Source organism: Triticum urartu, chromosome 7A (genome assembly GCF_056163025.1).
Source record: "Triticum urartu cultivar PI428250 chromosome 7A, HENAU_Tu73, whole genome shotgun sequence".
Lineage (NCBI taxonomy): Eukaryota > Viridiplantae > Streptophyta > Magnoliopsida > Poales > Poaceae > Triticum > Triticum urartu.
The window spans coordinates 656457021-656473935 of record NC_141879.1 but is presented as its reverse complement, the minus strand read 5'-3'; the positions used below and the strand labels follow the sequence as shown (position 1 = coordinate 656473935).

The window sequence follows — 16915 nt, the reverse complement described above, 5'->3', positions numbered from 1 at the left end:
GAGCTAAGAATGAATGAAGGCTGATTTGAAAAAAAATAGTGTTGAAATGTGCTCGTGTAGTTTGAATGTTGCGTGTTTGGAAAATCTTCAGTTATGTTGTACTATTACTTTGACTATGCCTGTAAATTGTTCAGACAAAATTGTTTCTGCATGTTTCGAATCGGAGATGTGTTGTGACATTACATTAGTTCCATATTATTGACAGGCAGTTTCCTGAATAAAACAGTGGTGGTCTTAATTTTTTGCATGCAATTGTTATCTTTCAGAGTGGAACCGATCATATACTGTTGTATATTCAGAAAGTTGTTATCATAGACGTGGAACAGATCATATACTGTGTTTTATATTCAGAAAGGGTTATATGTGTTGATTGATCTTTGTAGATCAAATAGATGGCCACCTGCTTAGTTTCTGCTTGCTGAATGCTCCAGCAAGTTAATGAAGCTTTCAGTAACTGACAGGCTTCAGACAAGCGAAGCTATGGTAATGCTCATGTACATATGGTAGTTCCATGCGTTCAAATTTTGAACTACATGAGCACTGTGGAGACTGTATACATATTTACCAGGTGAGACTGAGATGAGTTGTCCCCTGCGTTTGTCATTGGTTCATGTAGATATAGCAATACTGTTGTGCAGCTCTTGGCAAAGAGAGGAGATGGCTCCCCCTGTCTTCTCGGACGGCGGATCAGCAATTACACGATCAGATGCATACTCCGAGCGAGATGTGCTTTTGGTGGAGGTACTTTGCATTCGTGTTGTATGTGGCTCTTTTCTATGTTTTGGGGATGTTCGTCAGTTTGGTATGAATGACATTTTCAGGTCGATGTAGCTTCGGAGGGCGTCCGTGAAGGAGAAGGATCTGAGGTGCCATAAATTTGTCTTCAGCTCTTTCTGCTGTCTCGGAGGATGCAAGCATCTATAATCTAGTTGATATTCAGGAATGAACACCTGCATGATCTTACGAATGTCTGAAGACTAACGCCTGTATTTTGCAGGGGGCTAGGTGCTGATGATACTGATCTGGACGAAACGCTGTGATGGTGGAAGGCCACAGGAGTTGCCGGCGCTGACACTCTTCAGGGATACGGCGACCACGATCCTGCCGCCGGTGGCTGCACCTGCGTCGCGGCAGAGAAGGATGAAATGGGGACGATGTTGGTCCAGAATCCGATAGATGACGGCCCATACCGTCGTCTCCCATCCGAGCCGGTTTGGGCGTCAATAACGGGGTAACGTCGGCCACTTTTCAGATGTAGGCCATGGGCCCTGAATAAAATAACAATACAGGGAGTATACCTGGGCCTATACCTGTTCGGTCGAGCATCCCGAAGCCAGCTGATGGCGTAGATAGCGAGCTTAGGTGTGCTCGGGCTCACATGAGCACTTTCCCGAAACATGGCCATTGTAGTAACTTGCTACACTTGACAGTGAGTGATGAAGCTCCAATATTAGAATAATAAAACCTTTGAAGATTATCTGAACAAAAGAGTAACAATTTCTCCTCCCCTTCTTCCTGCTAACACAAATATCAATTCCTTTTGTCTAAAAGCAATTGTCTGAAAAGAGCATGATAACTTTTACATATATAAGCTCCGAGATCGACATTGTCCATGTAACTAAAAACAACAATCACATGGAAGCAACTAACCTATAATTATATAAGGTATTCCCTTGACATACTTTCAGTTAAGTGACAGATTTTTCATAGGAAGCCACGAATGGCAAAGAGCACTGCAGAGTAGAACTTCCCTGCAGAATTTACATGATAGAAACGCATTAATAAGCAAACTGGTAAAAATAGGATATAATATTACAGATTCCATTTGTATCTATCAAAAAATTGGTACGTGGTCACACGTAAGCTAACTATACATATACTTTTGGGCACCCTACCCTCTATGAACTACTCCCTCCGTTTTAAAATATAGTGCTTCCTCTATTCCCGTGCTTCAACTTTGATCATAAATTTAACCAACGAGACTGACTGCGGCTGGAGCAAAAGTTATACCAATGAATTCGTATTCAAAAGAAGTTTTCAATTATATAATTTTTTCTCCTGTCGCAGTCGGTTTCGTTGGTTAAATTTATGGTCAAAGTTGGACCTCGGAAAGCGCGGATGCATTATATTTTAGAATGGAGGGAGTACTACATTGATAACCATGAACGAGAAAAGAATAAATGGAATCTGTTGGGGCCTAGACTGCATGACCCATGACCATGGTTTTGATACAGGGCAGCTACAAATGACTAAGTATCTCATGACACAACAAATATTATGAGCATCCAGGACAATTATCTTTCAAACCTAAGGTGATCTGTTTCATTTGGCATCAAGACAAATTACATTTTAGGTTTGTCCATGCCTAATACTTATGGGTTGGACAGATACACATACTTTCCACAAAAAAAAGGATAGATACACATATTACCACAGGGTTCATCTTCTAGAATTATGAAAAAATAATTCACAACAGTACTTCTTTAATCTGTTGTTCCAGGACTCATGTGTCTGTTTCAACTTTGACATGTTACCTTACCTAGTACTCTTGAACTAAAACCACGACGAGTAAATCAGAACGAAGGGAGTACATCAATACCAGTAAACAGCGCTCAAACGCAAAGGTTATAATTATGTGGCAAGGGCTCCAATCGTGAAGGGTGTAATCTGGGATGCCCTTCCTGAACTTAATTAACCATCTGACCCACCCATTCTGCAGTCTTAAATTGCTGAACAAAAAAAATATTGGGAGGCTGATGGATAAGAGACATGAAGAGATCGATCGATGGAATGCACTTGGAAGTGTAGATCAAAACTAGCCCGAACAAAACCAAAGGCATCTATCTGAATGAATGGCATCAGAACACTGCCAACACTAACATGTGATGGATTATTGATTAATCGTTAATCGATGATTATGGCGATTACTGATTAGCAACTTCATTGGACCAGTCAGTCATGTCCCAGCAGAGCAGTGACAGGGCCAGCAAAACCGACCCGACCCGACCGCACCACCTGCTCTCCAGAGTCCAGACTAGTCCTCGCCCACACCGGCGCCCGCGGCCCGTACCCCTCCCCTCCGGTCCGGCGCACCACCCCCCACGCCCACACCCGCACCCGCACCCACCCCCCAAAATCCCACTCCCTCCCGAGTCCCGACCCCCTCGCCGCGTCGATCGAATCCCGAATCCCAATCCCCGGCCAGCCGCCGTCGCCGCCGCCGCCGCGATGAGCGTGGTGGGGCTCGACGTGGGCAACGACACCCTGGTGGCGGCGGCGGCGCGGCAGCGTGGGATCGACGTGCTGCTCAACGCCGAGTCCAAGCGCGAGTCGCCGGCCGCCGTCGCCTTCTCCCACAGCGCGCGCCTGCTGGGCGCGCACGCGTCCGGCGCCGCATCCTCCCACGCCCCCTTCTCCAGCCCCAAGCGCCTCCTCCTCCTCGCCTCCCGCCCCGCCCCCCGCGACCTCCCGCGCCTCCCCTTCCCCGTCGACGTCGCCCGCTCCGGCGCCGGCGGGGGCGCCCGCGTCCACGTCGACCACCTCGGCCGCCGCATCGCGCTCTCCCCGACCCACATCCTCGCCATGTTGCTCGCCTACCTGCGCCAGCTCGCCGAGGACGACCTCGGGGCCCCCGTCGCCGACTGCGTGATCTCCGTCCCCTGCTACCTCACGCAGGCGCAGCGCCGCGCCTACGTCGACGCCGCGGCCGTCGCGGGGCTCCGCCCGCTCCGCCTCATGCACGACCTCGCCGCCACCGCCCTCGGCTACGGCCTCTACCGCTCCGACCTCGGCGTCGCCGGGGGCCCCACCTTCGTCGCCTTCGTCGACGTCGGCCACTCCGACACCCAGGCCGGGGTCGTCGCCTTCGACGCGTCCGGGATGAAGGTGCTGTCGCACGGCTTCGATGCGGACCTGGGCGGCCGGGACTTTGACGAGGTGCTGTTCGAGCATTTCGCTGAGGAGTTCAGGGACAGGTATAAGATCGATGTCGTGGGTAATGTGAAGGCGAGCATGAGGCTGAGGGCCGCCTGTGAGAAGGCGAAGAAGGTGTTGAGCGCGAACGCCGAGGCCGTGGTCAACATAGAGTGCCTCATGGAGGAGAAGGACGTGAGGGGGATGATCCGGAGGGAAGACTTTGAGAAGCTCTGTGCTGAGTTGCTGGAGAGAGTTGTTGGGCCGTGCAGGCGGGCGATGGCAGATTCAGGTATTGGATTGGATAAGCTGCAGTCTGTGGAGCTCGTTGGGTCAGGGTCTCGGGTACCTGCTATTGCTAGAGTTCTGGCCGGATTCTTTAGAAGGGAGCCTAGTCGCACAATCAATGTCAGTGAGTGCGTGGCTCGTGGTTGCGCGTTGCAGTGTGCAATGCTTAGTCCCACATTCCGTGTTCGGGAGTATGAGGTATGCATGCCAGCTTTTATCTTGTATAGTCTCTTGTTATATAAGCTTAGTGTGGTACTTGAAGCATGCTGTATTGCTGGCTGTTTACTGAGAAATGTTGCATTTGGTGTATTTCAGGTGCAAGATGTAATCCCTGCCTCAATAGGATTTTGCACAAATGAAGGCCCAATATCAGCATTGACAAGCAACGCATTGTTCCGGAGAGGCCAGCCCCTTCCTAGTGTTAAGATAATTACTTTGCATAGGACCAGTGGTTTTACTTTGGATGCTTTTTACGTGGATGAGAATGAACTGCCCCCTGGCACCTCAACACAAATCGGTAGTTTTGAGGTATGCAATTAACTCTCTTGACTGATAAAATGTGATCATGTTTTAGCCTTTTGATCCAGATGTCTCTTTTGTTTTATTTAGCTCTAAGACTCTGTTATCTCCATGTGAATACAATAGCTTCCAAGACAACAGTGTTTCATTTCATGGCACCACTGTTTCTGTAGAACCTTTGATGCTTTCACTCCTTGCTTACAAGTTAATTACAATAACCAGAAGATACTTTTTTCATGTCTTCTGTTTCATTTCATGGCACCACTGTTTCTGTAGAACCTTTGATGCTTTCACTCCTTGCTTACAAGTTAATTACAATAATCAGAAGATACCTTTTTTCATGTCTTCTGCTGCCTTATCATCTAGACGCCTTGTTGTGTTCACTTAATTGGTGCTTTAGTAGGCAATGGACAATACTCCTAGAATGGATAAACAATCTTGTCAATCATAACACATGAGTATAAAGATGGTAATCAATTTGTAGTATCTCTTATTTGGAAGTGCATATCTTCAATGTGTATGCCTGGTAAGTGTGAACCATTGTAAACATTAGTGCTAGAACAAGACAATTGGAACTGTAGGATTTATATTATAGATCACGAAATGATTCTCTTCAGAAACTACCTTGCAACTTCATTCTCTAAAGAGATTGCAACACATATTTTCAACAAAAAAGTATTGTTATGTTTTCCTGTCATCATTGAAGTCATCATATTCACAATGCTGCCTCTCTTCAGTTGACCATGAAACACTAACATGCTGTCTTAACAAATCATAAAATTTCGTCTTGTAAGAGCTCATGTGGTGCCTTTATTGTACCGCAAAGTATCAGGTTGTTTAGTTTCTGATCAAGTGATCATCATTTTGAAAAACATTTTAGATAACTTTTGTGTTCCTAACTCTAGCTGACCTTAATGCACTCAAAGATCAGTGTTGTGCTCTCTCGCAGTTTATTTATTTATCCCTGAAACTCTGGGATCCACAGTTTGAATCCTTAATTTCGGATGGACCGGTGGTAGCTCCATACATATTAGGTCATGGTTCGGGACAAACTTTTTTTTTGGGGTGGGTGGGTTAGGGGTTTTAGGGGCTGGGAGAGGAGGATGTAACATGCACATTTACCTACTGCGGTGACCTCATAATTTGTATGTCGAACCTCTTCCAAAAGCTATGAAACATGTATGCCAGTTGAATCGTGGCACAAGAAATATGCTCACATGCATTGAACGAAGTTACGCTTACTGTTAAATGTTGATGTCTTCCATGATTACTTCTAATCATTCTAGTGTTGTAATTTCCTTATTGCAGATTGGACCTTTCGAAGCACATAGTGAAAAATCTAAAGTGAAAGTAAAAATCCGGTTAAATCTCCATGGACTTATTTCAGTGGAATCAGCTGTTGTAAGTGTCAACTTTCATAGTCACTGCCAGATTTTAGTTATAAGTTGTTCAATATTGTCTTTCTAACCTTTAAACTGCCTCAGTTGATTGACGATGATCAAAGGGATGCAAATTCTGCTGACTCTATGGAACTCGATTCCAATGATAACATGGTAAGGAATTATGCCAGCCCTCCCTGGTCCTAGATCTATGCTACATGTGTTCCTCTAACTAAATTGCAGTATGATGACCAAAGGCATGCAACTTCAGCAGACTTTCACAACTATTGTAGTACATGAGTTTCTATATGAGTATAATTGCCAGCTGGCGTTCTGTGTTGAAGTTGGTAATAAACGTGCTGCACTAACTTGCAAGCATACTCCTTTTGTGGGTACTATATGCAAATCCACTGGCATATATATGATACTTTAACTATTTAAGGTGCTAAATTTTGTGATAATCTTGTTAATCCTTAGCTGGTTGGGATAAGGTACCGTAAGATTATTTATACCTTGTATGTTGAGTATTTGAAATGGGGGAGGGAATACCCTACCAGATGCATAAAATGTTAAAAGTCGAGAAATGATGCAACTGTCATCTTTCAATTATTGCCCAACTAACTAGGTGTGACAACTGTTATTATGTGCAGGATCACAAGTCGAGAAATGAACCGCCAATGCACCGGCAGGACTTGCAAATTGTTGAGTCTATTTATGGCGTAATGAGCAAGCAGGAATTGCTGGAAGCTCAAGAGCAAGAACAACAACTGGCCTATCAGGATAAACTTGTCGAGCGAACGAAAGAGAGGAAGAACGCATTGGAATCCTACGTGTACGACACCCGTAATAAGGTGGCAGTCTGAGAGTGTTTTCCCAATTCCTTTCCCAACCTAAAAGTTCTGTTCGCTGATAAATTGTTTTCTAGCTTTCTGAGAGGTATCGGAGCTTTGCTACTGATTCTGAAAGGGAAGAAATCTCAGTTAATCTACAGCAGACAGAAGATTGGCTTTATGAAGAAGGTGATGATGAGACTGAAGCAGTTTACACTAGTAAACTCGAGGAGCTAAAAAAGGTACAAATGGTACCTTTTGATGTTTTTTTTATCTGCATCCATGGCCCCTTATACACCTTATACATATTTTCTGATATATGTTTGTCAATGTATTTTCTTGTCCTCGGTATTAATAGTATTTCATGATTTATCACTTCACCTTTGGGCTTAACTGACATTCAAGTTGTATAGTTTTTATACCTGTTCTTTGTTGTCCATCGTATCCTATCGCACATTCCATGTTAATGCACGGATGATTCCAATGTGTTCTTCCTATTTTTGGACTATGCACCTCTTTGTTGGACTATTTCCTTATGTTTCTCTTTATATTTAAAGCTTGTAGATCCCATTGAATATCGTTGTAAAGATGAGGAAGCCAGAGCTGAAGCTACAAGGGAGCTTCTGAAGTGCATTGTTGACCATAGAATGGCTGCCAAGTCATTATCTGCGCCTGAACGAGATGCTGTAAGTTATTTAACCATTTTTTGTGTGTGCCCTTATTGACACTTGAGTCATTGCATATCTATGTGTGGTCTGCTAGTTTGTACTAACTCAACACGGCGATAAGTTGATCTAAGTTGTAAAGTGAAACTGTTCATGTTCCTTGCAATATGTGTATTATAGTAATTCCTTGAATTACAATAATCAAATGCCAAAAGAGAAAAGGGATGAAGCTTTTGAAATAAACCTAGGTTACTTAATAATGAACACACGAAGTGTTGACAGTAGTTTGTTTTAACTTAGTCTTTCTGTCTGCATACTGCATAGTATCATGCTATATAGAATTCTGTTGCTACTTGCACTTCTGATGACCGGTTTATCTGCCAGATTGACAATGAGTGCACTAAAGTTGAGCTGTGGCTGAGGGAGAGCTCGCAACTACAGGAGTCCTTGCCCAAGAATGTTGACCCTGTAGTTTGGTCTCATGAAATCAAGAAAAAGGAAGAGGAGCTGGACATGTATTTGACCTTTCTTCCTTGAATCCAAAATTTGGCATTTTGTGCTCTTTTGAAAAAATGTTTGGTGTTCCATTCCACGATATCTTAGATTTGGCTGATTCCATTTGCAGGTCATGTAGCAAAATAGTAACTAGGGCACGGGGGCATGACAACGATGATGGATGCTAGCAGGTTCAGATCAAATGCATAAATCAGATAGAGATATTAGACCTTGCTGAGGATTCCCTGCAGAATGGCCATGGCCAGGTTTGACATTTTGTAGAAATATACGGACGTACGGATATCTTCTAACCTTGCCATACGATCAACTCTGTACCACACTGCCCGCCATTGGGTGCCTGCATCTCAGTACACTGACGTGCAGTTTTCACTAGCCATGATTGTTGATACATGTGAATTCTTTTTCTTCGTAATCAGATAAAGGTTGTCGTCTGCTTTAGTTTGATGTGAACGAACAAGATGAGAAATGGAAGCAAATTTGTGTGCAATGTATCTACTTACCAAGGAGTCGTCTGCTTTAGTTTCATGTGAACGAACAAGATGAGAAATGGAAGCAAATTTGTGTGCAATGTATCTACTTACCAAGGAGTCGTCTGCTTTAGTTTCATGTGAACGAACAAGATGAGAAATGGAAGCAAATTTGTGTGCAATGTATCTACTTACCAAGGACCGCATGGTTATAACTTGCTGTATTCATGTATGGAAGATATGATCAATGACCATAGATCTTCATGCTTGAATGTTTTGTTGCAGTGAGATTTTACTTTTGAATGAGTTGATTTTATTGTGGTTTCACTCTCTTAGTATTAAATTTGCATGTTTGTTTAATGTTAGATGAGAAGCAATTCTTTGAATATATCATGGCATTTTTTTCTTTATGTGCTTACAATCATATTGTGCTATTTTTGTGGGAAAGTGCAAGTTCTAACTTGGATAAAACGTTAGAACTTAAATGAAAAGGGAGTGCACAATTTCTAATTTGTGGCAGATGCCAGTGAAGATAAAAAAGGGGAAACCCTAAACATCACGAGTGAAATCAGAAAAATTGACTTGGTTGGAAATATGGGGTTTTATTGCCGCTATGCCTTCGAATCCCCTACAGGACATGGAGAGGGTGCTTTCTTTATAAAAAAGGTATATGAGGAGACGGGCTGCCCCCTAAGAAGACAACGGGAGAGGGAAACCGTGAGAGAGAGACGCTTTTGAGAGAACATATTTGTTTGATAAACTGAAGAGATAAACTATTCTCAAGAGAGGACGTGCGGAAGGCGTTGTTTCAGATTGGAGACATGAAGGCCCCTGGTCCGGACGGCCTGCATGCTCTATTTTTCAAGAGATTTTGGCATATTCTTGTAGAGGAACTAACAAACGAGGTTCTTGATGCGATTAACAATAAAAAAAATTCCTAATGGTTGAAACCAAACAAACATTGTCCTGATCCCAAAGGTTGAGAACCCGGAGGTAATCACTCAATACAGACCTATTAGCCTGTGCAATGTTGTGTACAAAATCATCTCCAAAATGCTGGCAAATAGGTTGAAGAAAATCCTACCGGATGTTATTTCACCAACCTAAAGTGCTTTTGTTTCAGGTCGGCTAATTACGGACAATGTGTTGGTTGCCTATGAGTGTTTCCATGCAATTAAGAAAAAGACCCACGGCTCAAACGGGGTTTGTGCAGTGAAACTTGATATGTTGAAAGCTTATGACAGAGTAGAATGGGAATTTTTGAAACAAATGATGCTGAAGTTGGGGTTCCACTCTTTTTGGGAGGAGTTAATCATGGAATGTGTGACCTCAGTAAGTTACAAAGTGAGATTTAGTGACACCGAGACTGAAGAATTTATACCTACTAGGGGACTGAGACAGGGGGATCCTCTGTCCCCTTATCTATTTTTGTTGTGCTCGGAGGGCTTATCTTGCTTGTTAGCCCATGAGGAAGATATTGGCGGAATTGAAGGTATTCTCGTATGTAGAAATGCTCCATCTATATCCCATCTCTTGTTTGCTGATGATTCCTTGATATTGATGAGGGCCAATGCCCATAATGCACACACCTTGAAGAGAATACTTACCACATACTGCAGTAGCTCTGGGCAGCAGGTTAGCACTGCTAAATCAAGTGTTTTTTTTCAGTCCAAACACCAATGTCCACGTCAGAGAAGAGATTTGCAGGGAACTGGATATCTTAACAGAAGCCCTTTCTAACAAGTATTTAGGTTTGCCTACGATGGTTGGACTGGATCGAAGTGACTGCTTCCAGCATCTCATTGATAGAATTTGTCAGAGATTGAAAGGGTGGAAGGAGAAGACTCTATCTATACAAGGGAAAGAGATCTTATTAAAATCAGTTGCACAGGCGATCCCTACTTATGCCATGCCTGTGTTTAAACTCCCAAAAGGGACTTGCAAAAATATTACTGATGAGATTGCGGGGTTTTGGTGGAGAGATAATGAGGAGAAAAAGAAATTGCATTGGTTTGCATGGTGGAAGATGTGCATCCCAAATAGAAAGGGTGGTATGGGGTTTAGAGACCTTCATAGTTTTAACCTTGCTTTATTAGCAAAACAGTGTTGGCGACTTCTCCAGAATCCAGATTCCTTGTGTGCACGTGTTCTGAAAGCTAAGTACTATTCAGATGATGATATTCTCAGTGCGGGCCCCAAGAAGGGTTCCTCGTTTACATGGCAGAACATTGTTGCGGGCATTCAAACATTCAAAAGGGCTGTATATGGCATGTTGGAACTGGCTCAAGAATTGACATTTGGCAAGATCCTTGGATACCCTCTAGTGAATCCAGGAAAGTGATTACGCCTAGAGGAGGGATAATGTTGAATAAAGTGGAAGAACTAATAGATCCACACTCAGGTTTGTGGGATGAAGAACTTGTTCGTTCAGTTTTTTCAGTTGTGGATGCACAAAGAATTTTACAAATACCACTGAGGGTTGAGGTGTTCGATGATTTTGTAGCTTGGAATGCTACGCGGTCTGGTACTTTCTCAGTTAGGTCCGCTTACCATGTTGAATTTGAACACCAGTTCGGACACTAGTGGCGTTGGGGAGATGGTCAGGGTGGTTCTCAGTTGAATGATATCTGGAAGACCATTTGGGCCCTTGTTTTACCCGGGAAAGTGAAGCATTTCACCTGGAAAACATTAAAAGGAGTCCTCCCCTGCTTTGGAACCTTAGCTAATCGCCATATTCCGTTAAGTGCACAGTGTCCACATTGTAGGATTGGTATGAAAGATATCCAACATTGTCTCTTTGCGTGTCCTCGAGCGATGGAAGTTTGGTCAGAACTTGGCCTTGAAGACGACATTTGTCGAACTATTTCTGAAGATCGGTCAGGACCTGTAACCATGGAGATTCTATGCAGGGCTCAAGGTGTTTCGAACGAGCTCCCAAAGGCAGAGTTGATTGCGGTTTCAGCATGGTATATTTGGTGGCAACGCCGTCAGTTTGTGAGGGGGGTAAGCATACAATCCCCTGATCGTACAGCCACATCGATCAAAGTACTATGTACTAATTTTATCCGAGCATCATCGCCCAAATTTCCGGTGCGTAAGAGGGAGCATATGTGGTGGAAACCAGCAGCGGGAACGGTCAAGATAAATGTGGATGCATCCTTTTGTTCTGAAAACATGTCAGGGGCTACGGGAGCTATTGCTCGAGGCGATAAAGGTGATGTTGTTGTTGCTGCTTGCTGGTTCATTCTCCATGTTAGCAGTGTGGACTCAGCAGAAATTCATGCAGTATGCAACGGTATAATCCTTGCACTCCGGATTGGTTGTAGCTCAGTGGTTATTGAGTCTGATAGTACAAATGCAGTTCAGATTTTCAACCAAGGCGATGAGTTCTTTGGACCAGATGTTGCCATAGTACTAGAATGCAAACAATTAACAGCAGATCTTACAAATGTGGAATGTATCCACTGCTTCCAAGAGGCCAATGAAGTAGCAGATAGCTTAGCAAAATTCTCTTTCAAAAATAGATTTTCCGATTTTTGGAAAAGTTCTATACCTGACTTTGTTTCTCACCTTATTGTAAATGACTTGGCTATCATATGAGAAATAAAGTTTTACGTTATAAAAAAAACTATGTTGCGTATCTTCCCGTCGAAGAGAGAGAGAGAGGGAGAGGGAGAGGGAGGGAGAGAGAGAGAGAGAGACCGCAAGCAGGAGGATTTCCATTCCCGGCAGGCATGCCACCGCTAAGCTAGCTCTCCTCTCCTCTTCGCCCAATGCTCCTTTTGCTATGGCCTAGGGCACAATGAACTTTTTTGTAGTCCCAAGTTATTTAAAGTAGAAAAAAATGTAAACGGAAAAGAAAAAGATGAAATTTAAAAAACAGGCCGTCCGGACATGGGCCAGCCAAAACAGGTGTGCTGCATCTTCTCCCAGCGCGCAAAGCACGGTATACGAGGTCCTTACTGCATGGGTCGGCCCAGGCGGGAGATTCCCCTGTGTGAAACGTTTTTTTATCACTGATAAGTGACATAGGTGGGTAATATTTTGCAACTTTGGGGCAATTTCCGTGATGTATATACTTTTTTATGCGAGTATATATATACCACTTCTTATGGAAGAACATAATTTTTTTATTTTTTGACAGAGTATATATACTGCTATTTGCATTGTAATTTATAGTTTTTTCTGCATACAAGTATGTACTATTTGTGCGAGACAAATATATACTACTCTTTTTTTTATAAGGGCTATATGCTACTTTTTGTATGAGTATGCACATGTTTTATATTGTAGTATATATTACTACTATGTTAGTCTGGAAACATATACCTTTTGTTGAATATACACTCTTTTTTTTCAATGGGGGTATATATATACCGCATATTGCGACTCTTTTTTTGGGTAAAGGAACATATGCTATTTACATCAATATACTTCACAATATAGTTTACTTAGAATGAAGTATAATCCACTTGGAAATATAAATAAGTACAAACTAAGGAGTATTCAGAATGAAGATACCAAAAAAAAAGGTATACTCCATTCGAAAAGAAGATTGAGCAAAAACAGGTGTAATTTGTATCGCACTGAGCAAACAATAGCATGAATAAAAGAGTAAGAAACCATATGAAAACAATGGGGGTGTTAATTTTTTTTATATGACGCCAAGCACACAAGGCTTCCGCGAAGCAAAATGAAGCACTCGTTGAAGCCGGGAAATGCATGTACCCTTTTACAAATAGAAAATTAAAGCAGCAATTTAAGAAAACCGATACTAACATAAAGGAAGCAAGGTAGTGCACTCTTCGACAACTAAACAGGTAGGATCCTCTAGGCTCTAGCTTCAGTCAAATCAGTACTCACTTATTTTAGGACGGAGGGAGTAGTTTTCTACACAATAGATTAGCAACCGGAGCTACTGTTCCTTTTGCTGGGGATACCAATTTCCCAAGGCGAAACAACAGTTGTAGACAAAACTATACATTTGATCACTTATCCACTAACAGAAGTAACTATGAAGTACGTATGCTAATCAGGTTTACGGCTAGCTGGGCGCCGCGCCGTATGGCCATGAGAATTCGTTGGAGATCGACAAGCACACGACGTGTGCTAGCTGTTGCCGCCATCGACCACCAGAAGCCACTGAATCGATTCTTCCATTCTAGACGCCCTCATCCGCAAGCCTCTGGTAACAACCACGGAGCACATAAATGTTCTTCGTTCACGGAATTCACGTACGCCGGCAAACGATGAGGCCCATCTCCTGGAAAGGATCTGGAAGCAAAGCAAGAGGACTGTGATCAATGGACAGGAAGATGCTACAGATGTAGGTGTAGCCATGGAATCGGCATGCACAGAAAGTTGAAGAACAAACCGTTGACCTCTGATTCCAATCAACATCAAGTCGGTCGTGTCGTGCTCGATCGATCTCTGATCCATCGGCCGGCGGCAGCTAGGATTTGGATCGCCTGGAGAAAACTAGGAACATCAAGATCAAGGATTAGACTAGCGGCATGAGGTGCTAGATGCATGTGAAGGAAACGATCAGCTCATTGCTGCCGCTGCCGCTGCCGGATGCGATCAGCTCGCCTCCCAATGGGATGTGCTTCGATGGCCACCAGATGAGCCGCACGCTTCTTTGTCTTGCGGATTGAATCCATCGGAGATCACAAGTGATTGAATCCGTACTGTCACGGGAGTTGTTCGAGTCAGGGAGATAATTGAGTCGGTATCTAATTGTTTAATAATAAGATTAAATAATTAACCAAAGACTAAACCGGCACTCGTTTGTTACCCGCTAGGACGTGTGTGCGTGAAGTTTATTTTTAAACACAGTAGCAAGCGCTCATACATACGCGCATACACTTACCTCTATGAACGCACACACGCCCTCTCGAGGGCGACTCGGGGGCGACCGATCTCCCCGTCCACCTCCCCTCTTCTCGATCCCTTCCTTCACCGCCGCCAGAGACGGGCGCCGGGTCCCCCACGCGATCGCCGATGAGGGTGGCGGCGAGGCCCTCAGCCGTGACACCGCTCGGGCTCGGGCCTAGGGTTTGAGGTGGCGGCCTCTGCTGGTGAGGGCGGCGTCGTCCTGGGCGGGTGGCACTCGCCGGTGTTGAGGGCGGCATCTACTCGGTCGCGCGGGCGGCGAGTTGGCAGTGGATGCGGGCACCGCGTTGGAGGGATCCCCTGCTGCTCTCCTTCGTCAGATCTGAAGACGGCGCCCCCGTGTTGCTGCTTCCTCCTCGCCAGTCCCGCCGGATCCGGTGGCTGATTGCGCGGATGTGGGGTTGCGAGCTCTGGATTGGAGTAATTTCTTGGCCGGCTGCGGCGGCCACGACGCCGGCAGCGCTCCGGGCGCTGTTTTCTTCTTGAAGGCGGCTTCGAGATCCAGCTCCCTCCCCTCATCCTCCCCTGCACCCGGGTGAAAACCCACAACTTTGGTTGGGCGGCGGCGGTGCCCGGCTCCGTCACCTTCTTGAAGGCGCCGCTTTGGGTCCGCCGGGAGGTGGGACAGCTGCAGCGCGTTCTTGGTGTTCCTGATGGCGGCGGTTCTCTCTTTAGTGGTGTCGCTTCGCCATGGCGGTCGGCTGGTCCGGCTCTCGTGGTGATTGTGGTGCTCAACTCTTTGTCGTGTCTTCCTAGGGTGCTCCCATTCAGAGAGGCTGGAGGTGGAGCGGCTTCGTCTTGCACGGAGCTTCGGTGGAGATGTCAAGTCATGCCTGACCGACAGATGCTACACTTTGTCATGCCTGGTCGGCAGGTGCTACGCACGACAAATCTTTCATAGACTTCAAGTTGTGTCGGCTAGTGGTACTTGGCAGCATGGTGCTGGGGTGTATCAGTGGCGACAGCGACGTGCTCAGCTGTTTGCGCGCAGGGAGGAGGTGCTGTTGGGCGCCGTGGTGGCATCGACGATAGCTGGACCGATCAAGGTTGATGCATCAGTACAGTCCTGAAGATGGAGCGGTGGCAGTTGGCGGCGGCGGCCTCTGAGTGCACGTCGGACCGGTGAGATCCATGCCCAGCAGGCGTCCTGGATGGGACCCCAGGTCTTAGATGTTAGGTTTGGCCGCGATGTCTGTTTGGTATTAGGCACAGACTATCTGCGCCCCTTTATCAACTGGATAGGTGTAGTGACAATTTGTTGCTTAGACGGCGGCTTTAGTATTCCTGTTGTATTTCTTTGTAAGGTCTTGTGAGAATAATTAATAAAGTGGCCGTATGCATCGTCGTCCAGATGCAGAGGACGGGGGTCATCCTCCTTTTCTAAAAAAAATAAACACACACACGTACACCTTATCCCTATGAGTATTTTTGAGAGACTGAGCCGGCATATCATTTTGAGATTTACGAAGTCGTCGTAGGCGCCTCGTCGTCGACAGAAACGTCTTCGCCCACTGAAAGTATATCGCTGGAAATCTTAAAGTAAATTCAGAAATAATGTGAGTACCGAAAACCCTGGTAGGCTGAGGATACCACTGTCCGTCTGACCAAGATAAGAGTATATACTCTAGAAGTACTTTTTGCGAATGAACCCATTTTATATGAATACACAGTAACCAACCGGCCTCATCCCCACCCGTATCGATCCATAAATTGCAAGCACATACCAGAAAAAAGTTTAGTTACATAAGAAGATCGGATGAAGCAGTCAGAAAGCTTCGTTGTTGTTTGATCGTGCGGCTGGTCTGCAACTATTTCGTATCGGCGTGGTGTGTTATCGCAGCAGCATGGAAAATTGAAGCAATCGGTAGGCAGAGCAGCGTGCAACATGTACGAGGCAGTCTCAGGGAGATCGGCGACCGCCGCGGTAGATCAGATCGATCCGGTCCAAAACAGCGTGCAAGCAACGGCGTCGGGCAAAGCGCTAGGGGCAGGCAGAGGATGCAGTTCGTGCTTCAGGCGCCCATTACTATGTATTTTGCAAACGGGCACCTGAAGCGCCCCGTGCTGGGCCGGTCCATATAGCTTTTTTTCTGTGTTTTTAATCCGAGAAAAAATGTGCGTGGGTTGTGAATTGAACCAGCAACCCATCCCGCCACCCAACGAGATCTGATAAGTTACAACTTTTCCCACTTTATTCTTGCTTTTTTTTCTTTTTCCTTTTTTCTTTTTTGTTTTTTTGTTCTTCCTAGTTCGATGAATTGTTTGCAAATATATGAACTTTTTCCTCAAACCGATGAGCTTATTTTGAAATTCAATGAACCTTTTCAAATTTGATGAACCTTTTGTCAATTTCGATGATCTTTTTTGAAATTGATGAATTTTTCCTCAAAATCCATGAAAAAAATTATTCACAATTTTTTTTGTCTTTTCTATGATTTTTTGTTCTG

General features: G+C 44.7%; 1 protein-coding gene and 1 long non-coding RNA gene across 3 annotated transcripts; one reads left to right on the top strand and one right to left on the bottom strand.

The window, feature by feature from the left end:
• Nucleotides 1-3107: 3107 nt before the first annotated feature.
• LOC125526062 (heat shock 70 kDa protein 16) lies at nt 3108-8864 on the top strand. Its single transcript, XM_087534388.1, has 9 exons — nt 3108-4398; nt 4516-4728; nt 6028-6120; nt 6204-6272; nt 6749-6949; nt 7024-7170; nt 7486-7614; nt 7978-8108; nt 8219-8864. Exons 1-9 carry the CDS (start codon nt 3229-3231, stop codon nt 8274-8276), a joined length of 2211 nt encoding a protein of 736 aa, XP_087390514.1. The 5' UTR covers nt 3108-3228; the 3' UTR covers nt 8277-8864.
• Nucleotides 8865-13356: 4492 nt separating this feature from the next.
• Nucleotides 13357-14299, bottom strand: LOC147961136 (uncharacterized). Of its 2 annotated transcripts, none has more exons than XR_015611899.1 (2): nt 13951-14299; nt 13357-13850 (listed from the first exon to the last, which is right to left on the bottom strand). It is a non-coding gene; the product is annotated as an uncharacterized LOC147961136 (long non-coding RNA). The 2 variants fall into 2 exon arrangements; XR_015611900.1 differs by having other exon boundaries at nt 13958-14299.
• Nucleotides 14300-16915: the final 2616 nt, after the last annotated feature.

Coding starts and splice junctions, on each gene's coding strand:
- LOC125526062 (XM_087534388.1), top strand. CDS start 3,229: ATGAGCGTGGTGGGGCTCGACGTGGGCAACGACACCCTGGTGGCGGCG. Junction 6,121..6,203: donor TTTCAGTGGAATCAGCTGTT/GTAAGTGTCAAC, acceptor AAACTGCCTCAG/TTGATTGACGATGATCAAAG. Junction 7,615..7,977: donor CTGCGCCTGAACGAGATGCT/GTAAGTTATTTA, acceptor TTTATCTGCCAG/ATTGACAATGAGTGCACTAA.